At 55.5% G+C, this 13811-nt stretch overlaps 2 protein-coding genes and 1 long non-coding RNA gene across 5 annotated transcripts in view; all 3 read left to right on the forward strand.

Moving 5' to 3' along the window:
- CACNG8 (calcium voltage-gated channel auxiliary subunit gamma 8) overlaps positions 1-421 on the forward strand; it is a 23015-nt gene extending 22594 nt beyond the window's left edge. The window contains exon 6 of the mRNA XM_017497982.2: positions 1-421. This exon is cut by the window's left edge and continues 13 nt beyond it. Within this exon, the coding sequence (XP_017353471.1) occupies positions 1-213 (213 nt within the window). The 3' untranslated portion in view covers positions 214-421.
- A 1848-nt stretch (positions 422-2269) lies between these two features.
- LOC108282132 lies at positions 2270-8065 on the forward strand. Its single transcript, XR_001816276.2, has 3 exons — positions 2270-2307; positions 3398-3402; positions 7386-8065. It is a non-coding gene; the product is annotated as an uncharacterized LOC108282132 (long non-coding RNA).
- Positions 8066-9041: 976 nt separating this feature from the next.
- CACNG6 (calcium voltage-gated channel auxiliary subunit gamma 6) overlaps positions 9042-13811 on the forward strand; it is a 19546-nt gene continuing 14776 nt past the window's right edge. For all 3 annotated transcript variants that reach the window (XM_017497922.1, XM_017497925.1, XM_017497924.2), the window contains exon 1: positions 9042-10360. In XM_017497922.1, the coding sequence (XP_017353411.1) occupies positions 10027-10360 (334 nt within the window). In that variant the 5' untranslated portion in view covers positions 9042-10026. The remainder of the gene's footprint in view (positions 10361-13811) is intronic.

Here is a 13811-nt window from a genome sequence, read left to right on the forward strand (position 1 = left end):
CGGGACCGCGGGGGGGCGTCCGGCTTCCTCACGCTGCACAACGCCTTCCCCAAGGAGGCGGGCGGCGGCGTCACGGTCACGGTCACTGGGCCGCCCGCCGCGCCCGCGCCCCCCGCGCCCCCCGCGCCCCCCGCGCCCGCCCCCGGGACCCTGGCCAAGGAGGCCGCCGCCTCCAACACCAACACGCTCAACAGGAAAACCACGCCCGTGTAGGGGCGCGGCGGGGGAGCCGAGGGGTGTGTCCGGGGCGCGTGCGCGGGCGCGCGTGCATCGAGGCTGCCGGGGTCGGGGGCGCCCCCGCTGTCCCCCGTGAGCGCGCTGGAGACTGCTGGGCCCGCCCCCGTTCCCCCTTCCCGCCCCTCTCCTCCTCCGCAGCAGGAACCCCGAGCGAGGGGGCAGGGGAGGGAGGGGGCCGCCGTGAGGGAGCGTTGTGTTTTATTTTTCTGTGGGATCTATGGGGAGGGGGGGAGGGCCATGGTGTTTTTTGCAGTTTCGAGATGTTTTCTTTTTCACGTTTTGCTGTGTGCATGGGGGCGGGGCGGGGGGAGGGGAGGGAGGGACTCCCAGCCCAGCCCAGCCCAACTCCTGGAGAGGGGCCCATAACACACGAATACATAGTTACATCCACAAACTATATATATGCCCTATATAAAGAGACACAGCGAATGGACGCGGAAAAGCAGAGAGAAGGGTTGGACGCGGGCATTCATTCATTTTTTTCATTCATTACTCCACAAGGGCTTATTAAGCGCCTACTGTGTACTAGGCACTGGTACATAAGGCGACCTTGGAGCAGGGGACACGAACGATGCACAGAAAGGGCCTCTTCATTCATTCATTACCGGAGGTGAATTTGTGCGCGTTAAAGAGCTAGGCATTGTGCTCCCTGCTCAGCCTGCAGGAGGCAGGAAAGCAGCCAGGGGCCCCGAATCCTCATAGAATAACATCTTGTGCATGAGACGCATTAATCGGTCATGTACATACACAACAAATTACAGTTAGGCCATAGGAGAAACGAGATGCTACAAAATGCTCCATCAGGGCAGCCTAACCCCATTGAGAGGCAGAGATTTCAGTGGACACTGAAAGGATGAGAAGAAGCTGGCAGGGCAGAGCCGGAGTGGAGTGTGGCAGGCAGAGCAGCAGGTCCAAAGGCCCTGAGGCAGGAAGGAGCTTGCAGCCAGGGCTGAAGCCTGTGAGCCAGGTGATTGTGGAACAAGATGAGGCTGGGTACGCAGACAGGGCCAGATTATACAGGGGCTGGTCGGTCAGGAGTCTAGATTTTATTTTAGGGGCAGTGAGCGCTGTGAAATGGGTTTAAGCAGGAGCCTAATGTGAATGGTGTACAAAAAGAAGACAGGAACTTGGAGGCAAGAGTAAGAGGCAGAGATGTGCTGAAATACAGCATCAAACCCAGGCACTGGCCCTTGGAGCTCACGCTTTCATGGGAGGAAGCACATCATTACACACACATTGAAGCACAGGGATGGTGTCTGTTGTGCAGAAGAAACCCTGAGGCATAGGGACTCGTGTCATTCATTCATTCATTCAGCCACTCGCCTGTTGCCATTTTCGAGTATCTGCTAAGGTACCAGGAAGTGCGTGAGGATCCAGATCCCCAGAGCAGGGGTGAAACAGACCCTAGCCCTGCTCTTAAGCATCAAACGCTGCCATCCAGTCAGGGCAATCAATGCTGAACAGGGACCACAATGGGTGCCATGGCACTTGCTGGACAGAGTGGTCAACTGCCAGGAGTGGGCGGCACTCGGGAGAGGCTTCCTGGAGAATAGGATGGCCATCCTGGGTCTTGAAGAGATGAGTGAGTGTCTTCCGGGTGATGAAAGGCATAAGAAAGACTTGTGGGACCAAAGAACAACTTGGGTGAAAACCTGGGAAAGAGAATGAACATGACGTACTGGGGTCAGTGCTAATAGTTCTGGGATGCTCATGTACAAGGTGGGGCTGGAAGATGAGACTGGGAAAGTAGCCACAAGCCAGAGTCTAAAGGTGCCAGTGTGGCCAGGCACAGTGGCTCATGCCTGTAATCCCAGCACTTCGGGAGGCTGAATCTGGAGCCCAGGAGTTTGAGACCAGCCTGGATATCATGGCGAAACTCTGTCTCCACAAAACATCAAAAAATTAGCCGGGCGTAGTGGAGCACACCCGTGGTCACTGCCGCTCAGGAGCCTGAGGCAGGAGGATCACTTGAACCCAAGAGTTCAAGGCTGCAGTGAGCTAGGATTGTGGCACTGCACTCCAGCCTGAGCAGCAGAATGAGACCCTGTTTCAGAAAGACAAGAGAAAAAGGTGCCTGAGTTCCAGGTGGAGGGATTGAGGCTTGATTCTAAGGATGGTGCGAGAGGGATGACAGTCGAGCTGGGGTGGAGAGGAGGGGATGGGTTTCAAGGTCACTGAGAAAGTAAAGGGGACAGTGCTCAGTAGGTTTCCCTTCCATGTTTGCTTAGCACATATTTCCTGTGCCAGGCCTTGTGCTGGGCGGTGCTGGGATTCTAGAGGTGATTTTCATCTTGCCCTTCTCTTGAGGGGCTCCCAGTCTGGTGGGAAAACAGCCACAGACGCAGCATGAGGAGGGTGGTGGCAGCGATGGTGCCAGGGTGCCAGGGGCTGTGCCGGCCTTTATCTTGAGCATATGGGGCTGTGGGGGGTTCAGGTCAGAGCTGAGTGTTCAGAATTTCTCTCCGAGGCCTGTGTGGAAGGACCAGGAAGAGAGAGACTGAAGGTCAAGGTCTCTAGGAAGAATTCCGCCAAGGCAGTTTGGGGAAGAGATGCTGGGAAACACAGGAAAAGGAATACCAATCATTGAGATAGAGAAGCACTGAGAGAGGATACCTGGAGAGGCGAGGGATGTGGGAGGTGGCGTTGAAAGAGACGAATCATCACGGGGCGGCGTGGCTGCTAATCCCAGCACTTTGGGAGGCTGAGGCAGGTGGATTGCTTGAGCCCAGGAGTTCCAGACCAGCCAACATGTTGAAATCTTGTCTCTACCAAAAATACAAAAATTAGCTGGGTGTGGTGGCGTATGCCCGTAGTCCCAGCTAAGGACGCTTGGGCCTGGGAGGGTGAGTCTGCAGTGACCTGTGATGTCCCAGCTAAGGACGCTTGGGCCTGGGAGGGTGAGTCTGCAGTGACCTGTGATGGCATCACTTCACTGTAGCCTGGGCAAAAGAGCGAGACTCTTGTCTCAAAAAAGAGAGAGATAGCGTAAATCTTTGCTGGAAGAGGACTGGTTAGGGGAGAGTGGATTCTAGAGTCTGAAGGCCAAACAGAATGAGAGAGAGAGGTGGAAGGTGGGCAGTAGGAAGAGCGAGATGGGGAGGAGGGAGTGCAGGGGAGGAGGGGGAGGGCAGCAGAGACCAAAACTAGTGGAGTCCCACAGAAAAAGTAAAAGACAGGAAGGTGATACAGAAAAGAGAGAAAAGGAGGAGAGAGACTGACAGGCACACAAATCAGAGAAGCCCCAGAGATAGAGACAGAGGGGGAGAGGGAAGCTGGAGAAAGACTCAGAGATGGCCCGGTGTGGTGGCGCATGCCTGTGATCCCAGCACTTTGGGAGGCCAAGGCAGGTGGATCACCTGAGGTTGGGAGTTCAAGGCCAGCCTGACCAACATATTGAAACTCCATCTCTACTAAAAATACAAAACTAGCCAGGCGTAGTGGCACATTCCTGTAATCCTAGCTACTTGGGAGGCTGAGGCAGGAGAATCACTTGAACTCAGGAGGCAGAGGTTGCAGTGAGCCAAGATCGCACCACTGCACTCCAGCCTGGGCAACAAGAGCGAAACTCCATCTCAAAAAAACAAAAACAAACAAACAAACAAAAAAAAAACCCTCAGAGATTCACACAAAAAGCAACATGGATACTCAGAAGCAAGCATAGCGCCAAGGAACGATCCATTTCTTCTGTTTTTTCCCCAGTTTTCAAGAATATTGAGTGCCAACCTGCTCCAGACCCAGTCTAGGCCCAGTGGATGTGGCAACAGACGGACAAGGGCCTGCTCTCCTGACACTCACTGGAGAGATAAACAATAAATAATAGTTCAGTAACTGAAAAGTGCTCTAAAAATTAAGCTAGGAGGTCAGGTGCAGTGGCTCACACCTGTAATCCGAGCACTTTTCGAGGCCGAGGCCAGTGGATCACTTGAGGTCAGGAGTTCGAGGCCAGCCTGGTCAACCTGGTGAATCCCCATCTCTACCAAAATATAAAAAATTAGCCAGGCGTGGTGGTGCGCCTGTAGTCCCAGCTACTTGGGAGGCTGAGGATGGAAAATCACTTAAACTCGGGAGGCAGAGGTTGCAGTGAGCTGAGATCGCACCACTGCACTCCAGCCTGGGCAACAGTGAGACTCCATCTCAAATCCCCAAAATTAAGAGCAGTGAATAGTAACAGAATGACAGGGCAAGGGCGACTTTAGATGAGGTGCTTCGAGAAGACCTTGTGGCAGAGACATGGATTGTGAGAAGGAAGAGGTGAGAAAGTCTGGGGCCAGGCATTTGCCCCGCAGAGGCAGCCCCAAAGCCCTGAGGAGCAGCAGGTCTTCCAGGGGGCCGGTGCGATGAGTGGATCGAGCATGGGTCAGAAGCACAGGGTAGGGGCTGATCAGTTAGGGCCGTGGACCCCAGGAAGAAATCTGAATTTTATTCTAGATCTGATGGGAAGCCCTCAGTGGGTTTTGAGCACAGGCATGTCATGATCATATTTTTATTTTTTAATTTATATTTATTTTGAGAAAGAGTCTTGCTGTGTGTCTCAGGCTGGAGTCCAGTGGCCAATCTTGGCTCACTGCCAACCTCCACCTCCCAAGTTCAGGTGATTCTCCTGCCTCAGCCTCCTGAGTAGCTGGGATTACAGGCATGTGCCACCATACTCGGCTAATGTTTTTGTATTTTTGGTAGACACGGGATTTCACCATGTTGGCCAGGCCGATCTCGAATTCCTGGCTTCAAATGATCCATCTGCCTCGACCTCCCAAAGTGTTGGGATTGCAGGCGTGAGCCACTGCGCCCAGCTTCACGTTTTTATTTAAACAAGAACAGCAGAATCACATCGTTGTGCTGAGCATACGTAGACCTCAGGAGTCGAAGTGGATGGAGGGGGTAGCCGGCTGTTGCCTTCCTCTGGTTGAGGCTGCTAGAGGCCTGGACCACGGTGGAGTTAGTGGGGTGGAGAAAGAGATATGCCAGGCGCAGTGGCTCACGTTTGTAATCCTAGCACTTTGGGAGGCTGAGGTGGGTGGATCACCTGAAGTCAGGAGTTCAAAACCAGCCTGGCTGTCATGGTGAAACCCTGTCTTTAAAAAAAAGAAAAAGAAGTGGAAGAAGGGCGTGGGATTTTGGAGGCAGAGCCTGCAGTGGCGGTGAACTGGATGTCACAGGAGAGGGAAGGAAAAGGAACCAGGAAGAGAACTGTTTGAAATTGGACATGCACATCTCTGATGGGCGCTGATGAGTATTGTTTACAGGAGAGAGAAGACTGGGATCAGGGAAGAGGCTTTGGGAGGGCCAAACCACGGCTTCTCTTTTGGATGTGTCGAGTTAGAGACGCCTTCGAGAAATCCGAGTTGGGGTATCAAATAGCCGGTTGGATATGTGAGACTGGAGTTTTGGGGAAAGAGAGGTCACGGCTCAAAATTGTAAGTTTTGGAAACGTCAGCATGTAGGGGACATTTAACGCCACAGGACTGTGTGACATGACCCAGCAGGTGAGTGGGGACAGAGAAGGACCCTGGCCAGAGCCTCAGGGACATCTGCCTCTGGGGAGGAAGCCAGTGTAGCAAAGTGAGCTTAGGAGGGATGGCGAGGTAGGCTGAAACCAGGAGGGTCACAAAGGACAAATGCACGCTGGTGTTTCAAGAAGGGGAGGAGACAGCTGGCTGTGCCAAGTGCCGCTGAGAATCGGAGAAGGATCCAGAGAGCAGAGTGACCATTAGGTTTAATGACGTGGATGGGGTTGGTGATCTTGATAAGAGGCCAGTTCAGCGCAGTGGTGGAGACGGAAGCCCTGCTGGAGCGGAGGGGAGAGAGAATTTTGGGGGAAGGCAGAGGGAAAGGGAATTCAGGCAATGTGTGTGTGTGTGTGTGTGTGTGTGTGTGTGTGTGTAACTGACACAGAGGCTGGGCACAGTGGCTCATGGACTGTAATCCCACCACTTCGGGAGGCCAAAGTGGGTGGACCACTTGACGTCAGGAGTTCGAGACCAGCCTGGCCAACATGGTGAAACCCCATCTCTACCAAAAATACAAAAATTAGCCAGGCGTGGTGGTGGGTGCCTGTAGGCCCAGCTACTTGAGAGGCTAAGGCAGGAGCATCACTTGGGTCGGGGAGGCAGAGGCTGCAGTGAGCTGAGATCACACCGTTGCACTCCAGCCTGGGTGACAGCGAGGCTCTGTCTCAAAAAAGGAAAGTTTAAAAAAAAAAAAAAAAAAAAGGCCGGGCACGGTGGCTCACACCTGTAATCCCAGCACTTTGGGAGGCCGAGGCGGGTGGATCACGAGGTCAAGAGATCGAGACCATCCTGGTCAACATGGTGAAACCCCGTCTCTACTAAAACTACAAAAATTAGCTGGGCATGGTGGCGCGTGCCTGTAATCCCAGCTACTCAGGAGGTTGAGGCAGGAGAATTGCCTGAACCCAGGAGGCAGAGGTTGCGGTGAGCCGAGATCGCGCCATTGCACTCCAGCCTGGGTAACAAGAAAAAAAAAAAAAACAAAAAAAAAAAAAAAAAAAAAAAAATGACCCTGAAAGGAAACAGGGAGAAATGGAGATAGGGAGATAGAAGGCAGAAAAATGCACCCTGCAATTAGCTGTCACCACAGGCAGGAGCCAGAGAGATGGGGAGGCCCAGGGCCAGGAGGGGAAGACAAATCTGGGGCAGGGAAGAGAGGATGCCGTCAGCGAGGCTCTGGCAGATCCCCTAGCCCAGGCCGCTCTGCCCGGCTCCTGCCTCTTGCTGCTGTCAGCGCCAGGCATGCTCTGGGATTCCCCCTGTAGACCCTGTCAAGACCTCGTGAGGTGAAGGGGAAGAACAGGTTTTCATCATTCATTTTCAGAAATAAGCATTCATTCAGTTCTTGGAAATACATCCTGGCCAGGCAGTGGCTCATGCCTGTAATCCTAGCACTTTGGGAGGCCAAGACAGGAGGACTGCTTGAGGCTTGGTGCTTGAGACCAGCCTGGGCAATACAGTGAGACCCCGTCTCTACAAAAATAAAAAATTAGCTGCAGCATGGTGGCTGACACCTGCAGTCTTAGGTACTCAGGCGGCTGAGGCGGCAAGATTGCTTGAGCCCAGCAGTTTGAGGTTGCAGTGAGCTATGATTGCACCCGTGCAGTTCAGGCTGGCCCACAGAGCAAGGAAAAAAAAAAGAAAAAGAAATAAAAATAACAAAATATTTCCTGAGGACTTCCAAGTACCAGGCTCTGCAATCTCAGAGCCACCTCTATTCCATCTCTGCCCTTGGAGGGGGGGACCGGCCAGGCAGGCATTGAAGAAACGCAGCAGGCCCCTTCCATAGCTGGGGCGGGGATTTCTGTGTGCCGCCCCGTCACTTCCTCTGGTCATTCCTTTGCTCATCCATCCATCCATTCATTCAACTCACCCCGTGCACATTTTCCAAGATTGCCTGTGACCTGGACCTGTGCCGGGTACAGCTGAGGATGCCAAGGTGAATTCCTCCTGTGCCCAGCCCCTGCCCCAGTCTGCTGGGAGAACTAGACATCGACAATCACATTGCAGGGAAACACATGCTCCATCAGGAAAGTCCAGAGCAGGGGGTGGACAGAGAGGACCGGTGTGCACCAGAGCCTAGCTCGGGCCAGGAACCAGGCCTGGCCTGGAGCAGCCAACTGTGGGAGAAGAAGGAGTTGGTGAAATGTGGGTCCTACCTGGACCCTCCGAAGAAGGGCTGAGGGGTAGGGGGTGAGGGGTTGAAGATCAGGCCCTGCTGCCATGCCACATGGCTGTCCTCTGTCCCTGCCCCTGGGGGAGCTGAAGCTGCATGGAAGATCCCCCAGGGGTGCCCCGTCTAATAAACTCGATGAAGAGGAGTGCTGCTTTCATTCTGCACCCTGACAGCTGCCCCTCCCTGAGGCCTGCACTTTCTCCAACATGGGAATCAGCCCTTCCATCCTTCCAGACCCGGGGTTGTGGCCCAGGTCTCTTCCTCCCCCAGGCCCAGGAGTCTGGGTCTGCCAATCCCTTGACCAGGAGTCCAGGCTCCCTGGCCCTCCTCCTCCCTCAGACCCAGGAGTCCAGACCCCAACCCCTCCTCCCTCAGACCCAGGAGTCCAGGCCCCCAGCCCCTCCACCTTCAGACCCAGGAGTCCAGAACCCAGGAGACCAGGTTCCTCTTGCCTCAGATCCAAGATTCTGGGCACTAAGGCCCCTTCCTCTACCACTCATAATTTGGGGTACCGAGGCTGCTTCTCCCTCAGGGCCCCAAGACTCCCTGTATCAGCCCCTCCTCCCTGAGTCCCTGGGTCCTGCCTCCCGCCCCCACTCCCTGGTAACCCCAGTGAGACTGCCCCACTGGTCTGCTGCTGCCCAGGAGACTGGTGAGCTGGGACTCTCGGCGCCGCTCTTGTCCCTTTGGGAAATGAAAGTCCCATCAGACGGGGCCTTTTCGACCCGGCCCCAGCCCCTCCTCCCAGGGCTGTCTCCCTCCTCCCGCTTCATCCCCTTAAAATACCCGGGATCCCTATGGCAACAGGCGCCCGGCGACAGGTGCGGGTGTTATTTACGGGTCAAGCCCGAAATAGCCCGAAGGGTGGAGGGTGGGGGTGGGGGGCGGACTGAGTCCAGGCCGGTGGCGGTGGCCGTGGCGGGCAGGGCCGGACGCTTCGGAGGCAGCGCGGACCTGGGGTCGGCGCGGAGCCGAGGCAGGAGAGCGAGGGGGCCCCCGGCCCGGGAGTCGGGGGTGGGAGCCCCGGGGGGGCCCTGGCCTGGAGCTGAGCCTGGCGCGGACCCGGCTGGGAAGGCCCTGGGAGCCCGGGGGAGGGAGGCGGACCGATCCCAAGGGGCCTCTGGACCGCGGGGGGATGGCCTCCGTCCGGGTTTTCTGAGGTGCAGCGGGGACCACAGCCCCTTGGTGTGAGCCCCAGCGGGGACCCACCCCCACCCTGAGCCCTCAGGGAGGCCCCTCAGCCTCCGTCTCTGGACTCCACTCTGTCTTCCAGCCACCAGGCCCTTTCCCAGCCTCGGCAGAGACCGCGGGTCTTTTCTGAATGGCCGGGGAGACTCCCATTCCCTTTTCCTGAATTCCAGCGGGGCCTGGTCCTCCTCTGAGCTGCAGCCAGGGCTCCATTCTTACCTTCTGTGGATGCCGGGGTCCCACTGCTTCTCCGAGACCCGGAGAGAATTCCCACCTCCCCTTGGGAGCTTCCCGGGACCCCAGGTCTTCCTTTTCCGAATCCCAGAGTGTCCCCAAGTCCTCTCTTCTCAAACTCTAAGCCCAAGGGAACCCAAGCCACATCTCCTGCAAATACACAGAGGACCTCAGGTCCCCTTCCTGGGTTCCCCACACTCTTAGCCCTAGTGGGGGTGCTCAGATCTCTCAGGAAAACCAGTTTCCCTTTTGTGAACCTCTCAGCAGGGACCCCAAAGCAGCCCCTGGGAGCTGCAAGGAGCTTCAGCTGGCACCAGTTCTTCCTCTGGAGCTCTTGGGGGCACCCCTCCTGGGAACCCAGGCTCCATCTGTAAGCCTGGGGCGGGGGGCTTGCTTTTCCTCTGGTCCCCATCTTCTTGGCCAAGTTCTTAAGGGCAGCCTAGACCCTCCTCTGAACCCCAGAAGCTTCCCCAGACCCGGGGATCGTTTTTCTATTCTGAAGCCCAGAGGCAATCTCGATTTTCCCATCTGAGGTTCCAGAGAGGACTCGGCTCTCCCTCTTTCATACCCAGGGGAAACTGAGTCCCTCACCCCCTTCAAGACCCCAGGCCGCTCCCCGCTCCCGCCCCTGGAGGCCTCTCCTCGGCTCTGCCTCCTCCCGCTTCTCGACCCCACGGCCAGAAGATGATGATGTGGTCCAACTTCTTCCTGCAAGAGGAGAACCGGCGGCGGGGGGCCGCAGGCCGGCGGCGGGCACAAGGGCAGCTCGGGTCGGGGCTGACACCCGAGCGCGAGGGGAAGGTGAAGCTGGCGCTGCTGCTGGCCGCCGTGGGCGCCACGCTGGCAGTGCTGTCCGTGGGCACCGAGTTCTGGGTGGAGCTCAACACCTACAAGGCCAACGGCAGCGCCGTGTGCGAGGCGGCCCACCTGGGGCTCTGGAAGGTGTGCACCAAGCGGCTGTGGCAGGCGGACGTGCCCGCGGGCAGGGAGACCTGCGGCCCTGCGGAGCTGCCCGGAGGTAAGCGGCAGCCCCACTGAGCCCAGGGAGACAGGGAGGGAGAGGGGCCCGTGTCCCAGGAGAAAGCCTGAGCCCGAGGAGAGAGCTTGCACCCCAGTAAGCGGCAGTGACCTCTGCTCTCAGAAACTGCTGAAAGAGAGAGAGATCTGAGACAGAGAGAGAGAGAGCGCTCCCAGACACGGCCTAGGCCCCTAACTGGCTTACCCACAGAGGACCTGTGCCTTAGAGCTTGCTTTCCTGCTACAGACTGTACCCCAAGACCAGAATGTGCCTGCAGGGAGTCTATGCCCCAGGCCATCCTGTACCCCTAGACCAGGCTGTGACCTGAGACCCGCCCAGACGAGGCTGTACCCCTCTTCTGTGCCTCTAAAGAGAGCCTGTGCCCCAAGACCATTCTGTATTGTCAAAGTCTGTGTCCCAAGACCATCCTATACCCCAACTATCCTGTACCCCCAATCAGCCTGTCTCCAACTACAGTCTCCATGCTCCCCTAGAACAGTCTGTACCCCCAGACCAGCCTGCATGCTTCCACCAGCCTGTGCCCTCAGATCAGCCTGCACCTCCAGATGAGGCTGTGGTTCCAGACGAGGCTATGGTTCCAGACAATTCTGTGACCCCCCAAAGACCCTGCACCCACACCGCCAGTGTTCCTAGTCATCACTGGGTCCCCCCCCAGGCCAGTCTATGGCTCTAGAGACAGCCTGTGTCCCTAGAAAAACCTTGCCTGTGTCCCCAGACCCAGCCTGTGATTCCAGACACAGCTGGTGTCCTCAGAGAGCCGGTGCCCACCCTAGGCAGCCTGTGCCCTCTGGAAATGCCTGCACCCTGGAGACAGCCTGTGCCCACTCTGCATGTGCCCACACACAGCCTGTGCCCTTGGAGAGGCAGCCTGGGCTCCTGGTGTCAGCTTCCTCTTCCCAGCCTGGAGACAGCTTGCACTCCCATCCTGTGAGCCGGGGGAGACAGACGCCCACCCCAAAGCAGAAGCTATGCCTGTTCCCCACCAACGGCTTCCACCAAACCAAGCTCTCACCAGACACCGCCCGACGGCCCAGGCCAGACCTTGTGCCTTCCCTGCAATGTTCTTCACTTCTTGTCCTCGTGCCTCCACATGCCCAGACTGGATATTTCAGCCTTTCTCATTTTCTCTGAGACACACTCCCATACTCCTCACTTTCCCAAATAGTGGCTGTTTTACCCCGGGGAGTCCGGAAAGCTGTCCCATACCTCCCTGATAGGACATGCCACCGCTTGCACTTACACCAGAGGGATATTCTGTACCTCTTGGGACCTGGATGAAACCTCGTTCTCCCCTGACTCCCCGGAGCCCATTTGGGCCGTCATATATTTGATCACCCATATGAGATCTCCAGCACTTTGTGCTCCCCAAAGAAGGCCCTATAACCTCAGTGCTCCTCAAAGAATATGGCCTATTTTCCTGGGCTCCATATGAGAGTTCCCTCGTCCTTCACTTCTCCAGGCGTGACATCTTATATGTGTAGAGTACAAAATGGGATGTCCCAAGCCCACCATAGGACAGCAGGGCTGTCAGATGCCCATCTGGTGTCCATTAGCTACCCTTAATCATTTTATTTCTGCAGATGGGCTATCTCTGGCCCCTCGGGCTCTCAAACAGGATGATCCCAAACTTTTGCAAAATGGGAGACCCAGTAATAAGAATATTAGATGCTTATGTAATGCCTGGTTCTGATCTAAGTGTTTTATGTACATTAGCTCGTTAACCATCATGTGTCTAGCCTGTGAGTTGTTATAATCATTCCCATTCCAGAGAAGAGAAAAATGAGGAGCAAGAAATCTCGGTGGCTCGGTCTGTGCACCCAAGATAGTTATATGGAATTTGTTTTGTTGCTGTTGTTGTTTGTTTGTTTGAGACAGAGTTTCGCTCAGCCCCCCAGGCTGGAGCACAATGGCATGTTCTCGGCTCACTGTCAACTCCGCCTCTCAGATTCCAGAGGTTCTCCTACCTCAGCCGCTCGAATAGCTCACAGGCGCACACCGCCACGCCCAGCTAATTTTTTTGTAATTTTAGTAGAGACCATGTTGGTCAGGTTGGCCTAAAACTCCCGACCTCAGGTGACCCGCCCGCCTCAGCCTCCCAAAGTGCTGGGATGACAGGTGTGAGCCACCGTGCCTGGCAGTTATATGGAATTCGAAGGTTGGTTGCTTCCATTCCTGACAACTGCATTATATCACATCTCATTAGTCCAGAAAGAGAACTCAAAGATCTTGGGGCAGTGGAGGGGATGTCCCATCCCACCTCATCACATCGTGTGGGGTCTCTCACATCCCTTGCTGTCCCCTCCATTGATCAGAAAGGAAATCAGTCTTCTAACAGGGTCATCTCCATCATCTCACAAACCCACCCCCTCAGAGGACATGTCACAATCTTCATTGTCTCAGAGAAATAACTCAGACTCACCACTGCCCATCAAAAGACATCCCTATCTCCCTTGGCTGAAAGTGGGGAATTTGGGGGTGGCCCTTACCCTGTACTTTTCCAGATGGGATATATCGTGTCATATCTTGGGGTGGTCAAGAGTTGGGATGTCCTAAACTATTAGTAGCCAAAAGGGGATGCCAGACACCCTACATTGTCCCAGAAGGGCCATCACACCTCCCTGTGGATATAGACCGTGCTTCCCACAATGACTGCTTCAAAGAGAACCCACACCCTTCACTCGGTGACATGAAGCATCCTTTACCCCTTTTTGTTTGTTTGTTTTTTGAGACGGAGTTTTGCTCTTGTTGCCCCAGCTGGAGTGCAGTGGCACGCACGGTCTCAGCTCATCTTAACCTCCACCTCCTGGGTTCAGGTGATTCTCCTGTCTCAGTCCGTCAAGTAGCTAGGATTACAGGCATGCGCCACAACACCCAGCTAATTTTTACATTTTTAGTGGAGATAAGGGTTTCACCATGTTGGCCAGGCTGGTCTTGAACTCCTGGCCTCAAGTGATCTACCTGCCTCAGCCTCCCAAAGTGCTGGGATTACAGGCGTGAGCCACCGTGCCCGGCCCAGCACTCTTCACCTCTTGCTGCTGCATAAGAACTCGCACATCCCCATGCCTCTGGCAGGACGCCTCACCCCTCTCCTCCCCTCAGGGTACTTGGGGAGTGGCTCATACCCCCTCACCTGACGCAGGGATTGATTTCTTGTCCTTTCATATCCTTGTTCAAACTGAGAAGTTCATTTTCACGTCCACGGACTGCCTGGTCCCTCTTCTACGTCCTTTACTCCTGTTATGCTCGACCTCTCTTCTCCCTTTCTGTGCCTCAGTTTCCCCATCTGTAGAATATGAGAGTAGGTTACTCTAGGTGAATTCTGAGGGAATTTCTGGCTCTAAAATGCACTTCAGAAAGTGCTCTCCTCCTTTCTTTCCTTTATTCCTCCTCCCCTCTCTCTTCCTTTTTCTTTCTTTTCTGCAGATGGGCT

The sequence above is a fragment of the Cebus imitator genome, unplaced genomic scaffold (assembly GCF_001604975.1).
Source record: "Cebus imitator isolate Cc_AM_T3 unplaced genomic scaffold, Cebus_imitator-1.0 Scaffold235, whole genome shotgun sequence".
NCBI classification, from domain to species: Eukaryota; Metazoa; Chordata; class Mammalia; order Primates; family Cebidae; genus Cebus; species Cebus imitator.